At 45.5% G+C, this 3,946-nt stretch overlaps 1 protein-coding gene across 1 annotated transcript; it reads left to right on the top strand.

Moving 5' to 3' along the window:
• Positions 1-327: 327 nt before the first annotated feature.
• Positions 328-3,241, top strand: foxa2 (forkhead box A2). Its single transcript, XM_019887103.1, has 2 exons — positions 328-688; positions 1,577-3,241. Exons 1-2 carry the CDS (start codon positions 617-619, stop codon positions 2,840-2,842), a joined length of 1,338 nt encoding a protein of 445 aa, XP_019742662.1. The 5' UTR covers positions 328-616; the 3' UTR covers positions 2,843-3,241.
• Positions 3,242-3,946: the final 705 nt, after the last annotated feature.

Consider the following 3,946-nt stretch of genomic DNA (forward strand, 5'->3'; position numbering starts at 1 on the left):
CAAAACCGTTCTCATTTTAACATTGGGAATTATAACAGCACGAAACAACAAAAAAGAAACAATGATTCATTTAAGATGAGTAAGAGCACTTTTGAGGTTGTGCATTAAGAAAAAAAGGCACACCTTGTAGGATAGTGCCATCCTTTCTGTCTGTGAAGCACCCCACCTCACCCAAAAAAAAACAAGACACCAAAATGAGTTTTGTAATGCATCTTTCCATATGAAATGGTCCTTTTTAAGTCAGTGCAGGTGTACTGTGGGGTGGGAGGGTTTGGAGTGTTGGGGGGGGGGGGCTGAAGCTTGAGGAGTCTCACGCCTAGGTGCGAGCAGATTATTCAAATAGGGCCCAAGGCGTAGAAGTAGGATTGGAGGCTTGGCTGGCGCACACAGATATATCAGTGCGTAAAGCGGCTGCACCGAGCGTCATTTTCAACTGCGCTCACTCTCTGACGCATTACGCGGGTGCCTCTCCCTTTTGTGCGCCACTCTCGGACTAGGAGGGACGCAGCAGCTACGCCGACATATGCTCCAGTGGTCCCTAGTCAGCGGCGATATACGAGAGACGCTTTTGGCTTTTTTTTTCCTTAGCTGGGAGACGCTCGGTTGAAAGTCCTCCATGATGCTTGGAGCAGTTAAAATGGAAGGACACGAACACACCGACTGGAGCACCTACTACGCAGAGCCCGAGGTGGGTACCTTAAATATATATTTCCCCCCCGTTGTCTAAGGCCGATCCCATTTTATACAACTCAATATTAGCCCTGAGATAATATTAACTTTGTGATCAAATATTGACTTGAGGCGCCTCCAAATCCTCCCCCATCTCCACGCCGCGCGCGCGCGCAATCCTAACAAAGTTGCTTGACATGTAGAGGAGGAGGAGGAGGTGGGGTAAACTTTTTCACTTGGATTATAATTTTTGTCTATATACCTATCTTCACCAAATCACACTGTTTTTTTTACCCTGTTTTCACTCGACAAACAGCGGAGATGTTTGATTTGGGGAGCAGATTGGTTCAAATATTTGTGATGCGCTCGTGTGTGCGCTCCTCACTATCTTCTTCGTGAGGCGATGCAGTTTGAACACCAGACATGACGTGTACTGTTTAATATACGATTTAGAAGCAACCACATCAAATACATTTGTACACTTCTGACATAAATTACATTATGTCTCTCTACCGGGAAAGCTCGGGGTGGCAAACGCGATGTCTGATTTTGAATCTCTGCTTAAGACTCCCTTTGTTAGTTTGGTCTGTCTGAACGGCGTTGGTTATATTCTATTTTATATCCTTTTAATACAATACGTACTTTTCTCGTGCAATTGTTTAATCGTTTAATTTTATTCATTGACATTGTGAAGCTTTGTTTCGAAGGATGCTATGTATTATGTATGATTCGTCCAGTGACAAATTTCTTATATAAGCGATCGTGCACTATTTAATATCACTGATACAAGTGAGTATTAGTTGACGATTTAATAACACTGATGCACATTGCATGTGTAAATTAGTTTCACCTGAGGTTTCATGAAATGTCTTTTCATGTCTAACCTGTTCGCCCTCTCCAACGACAGTGTTACACCTCTGTTGGCAACATGAACGCCGGCCTGGGCATGAACACGATGAACACCTACATGAGCATGTCCGGCATGAGCACCTCGGCCAACATGTCGGCCAACTCCATGAACATGTCTTACGTCAACACCGCCATGAGCCCCAGCATGACCGGCATGTCCCCGGGCGCCGGCGCGATGAACGGCATGGGAGCCGCCGGCATGACGGCCATGAGCGCGGCCCTGAGCCCCAGCATGAGTCCCATGACCGGGCAGCCCGCCTCCATGAACGCGCTAACGTCCTACACTAACATGAACGCCATGAGTCCCATCTACGGCCAGTCCAACATCAACCGCTCCAGAGACCCCAAGACGTACCGACGGAGCTACACGCACGCCAAGCCCCCCTACTCGTACATCTCCCTCATCACCATGGCCATCCAACAGTCTCCTAGTAAAATGCTTACTCTGGCCGAGATCTACCAGTGGATCATGGACCTCTTCCCCTTTTACCGCCAGAACCAGCAGCGTTGGCAGAACTCAATCCGCCACTCGCTCTCCTTCAACGACTGCTTCCTCAAAGTGCCCAGGTCGCCGGATAAACCCGGCAAAGGCTCCTTCTGGACTCTCCACCCGGACTCGGGGAACATGTTCGAGAACGGTTGCTACCTGCGCCGCCAGAAGCGTTTCAAGTGCGATAAGAAGATGGCCGGAGTCAAGGAGTCCGGACGCGGCAAGGTGGGCGGCGACGGCTCGTCTCACAGCAGCTCTGAGAGCTGTAACGGCAACGAGTCGCCGCACTCCAACTCGTCCGCGGGCGAGCACAAGAGAGCGATGTCGGACATGAAGGCGAACCAGGCTCTTAGCCCGGAGCACGCCGCCTCCGTCGCCGCCGCAGCCGCCGCCGCCGCTGCCGCAGCCGCCGCGGCCTCCTCCATCTCGTCCCCGGTGAGCCAGGGCCAGCACCTCCTCTCCCAACATCATTCGGTCCTGCAGGCCCACGACGCGCACCTCAAGCCGGAGCACCACTACTCCTTCAACCACCCGTTCTCCATTAACAACCTCATGTCCTCGGAGCAGCAGCACCACCACCATCACCACCATCACCACAAAATGGACCTAAAAACTTACGAGCAGGTGATGCATTATTCCGGCTACGGTTCCCCCATGACCGGGGCCCTCTCCATGGGCTCCATGGCGGGGAAGGCCGGCCTGGAATCCTCCTCCATACCTGACTCCTCTTACTACCAAGGAGTCTATTCCAGGCCCATCATGAACTCATCATAAACGGACTTCTATATCAACATGTACATAACTTGTAAAAAAAATATGAATTAAAAAAAAAGAATTTGTGTACAATATGTATTTCAAATATTTTTCCCACCGTTTCAATTGTCGAGTTTGTTAGTAGCCCAATTGTTGTTCATAATCTCTGTCACTGACTGAAAATGTGACCTGTTCAGAAATCTGCTGCAGGAATGAACTCCAAAGAAATCAAAACATTAAACAAAAATAAAACGAAAAGAACATGAAAAGAAAGAAAGAAAAAAGACGAAAAACAACCCGCATTTGCTTAACTGGAATCCGGGCATTTCTTCAGTCATTTGTGTAATTCCTATTTATGGCTTGTATATGTGTATTCTTGTAGTGACAAGAGCAGAATCTATATTAAAGTGTTATTGGTCACGTTTTCTGAAAATTATGGCTGCTGAGAAATTATTACAAAATGTGTTATATACGTTGAAGTTTCTCTTGCTATTTTGACTCTTTTACATAATTATTGTCATTCTCAACGGTCAGGAGTCGTTCGAGGAAAATCAAAGAATACCTCAACAACATGTCTATTAATTTTCGAAATAAATCTGAATCAAATGCACATGATTTATTTCAGTTGTAAAAAGTTAATAATTCAGTACATTTTCCTAAATACAAGAACGGGGGGGGGGGTTATTTATTAATTTTTTTGAGAATATGGGCCGTTTCAATGCATGTACCGCAAACCATTGCTACAAATCCTACTACTTTTACATCGTGGATTGTCATGACTTTTAATAATAAAAACGTAATACATTAAAACTTATTAATGTGGTCAAATAAACTTCAATATTAATTAGCTTTTATTAATTAAAAAAACATATTGAGAAGATATGAATGTTCAGAAAGTGCATCTAGTCCAGGCACACCTGTTACACTTGCACATGAATAATGACATAAGATACAAAATTATCCGTATCGAAAATTCTGCTTTTGCAAAAAGTAGCAACGCAGATTATTTTTTAGATCATTTCATCTACACAGTAGTACATGTGTCTATAAGTCCACTGAACAAATAGTGTGGTGAATTTGCTCAATTTTATTTTATCAAGTTGCCGCACACAATATAGAATCATC

The sequence above is a fragment of the Hippocampus comes genome, unplaced genomic scaffold (assembly GCF_001891065.2).
Source record: "Hippocampus comes isolate QL1 unplaced genomic scaffold, H_comes_QL1_v1.1 scaffold176, whole genome shotgun sequence".
Taxonomy (NCBI): Eukaryota; Metazoa; Chordata; class Actinopteri; order Syngnathiformes; family Syngnathidae; genus Hippocampus; species Hippocampus comes.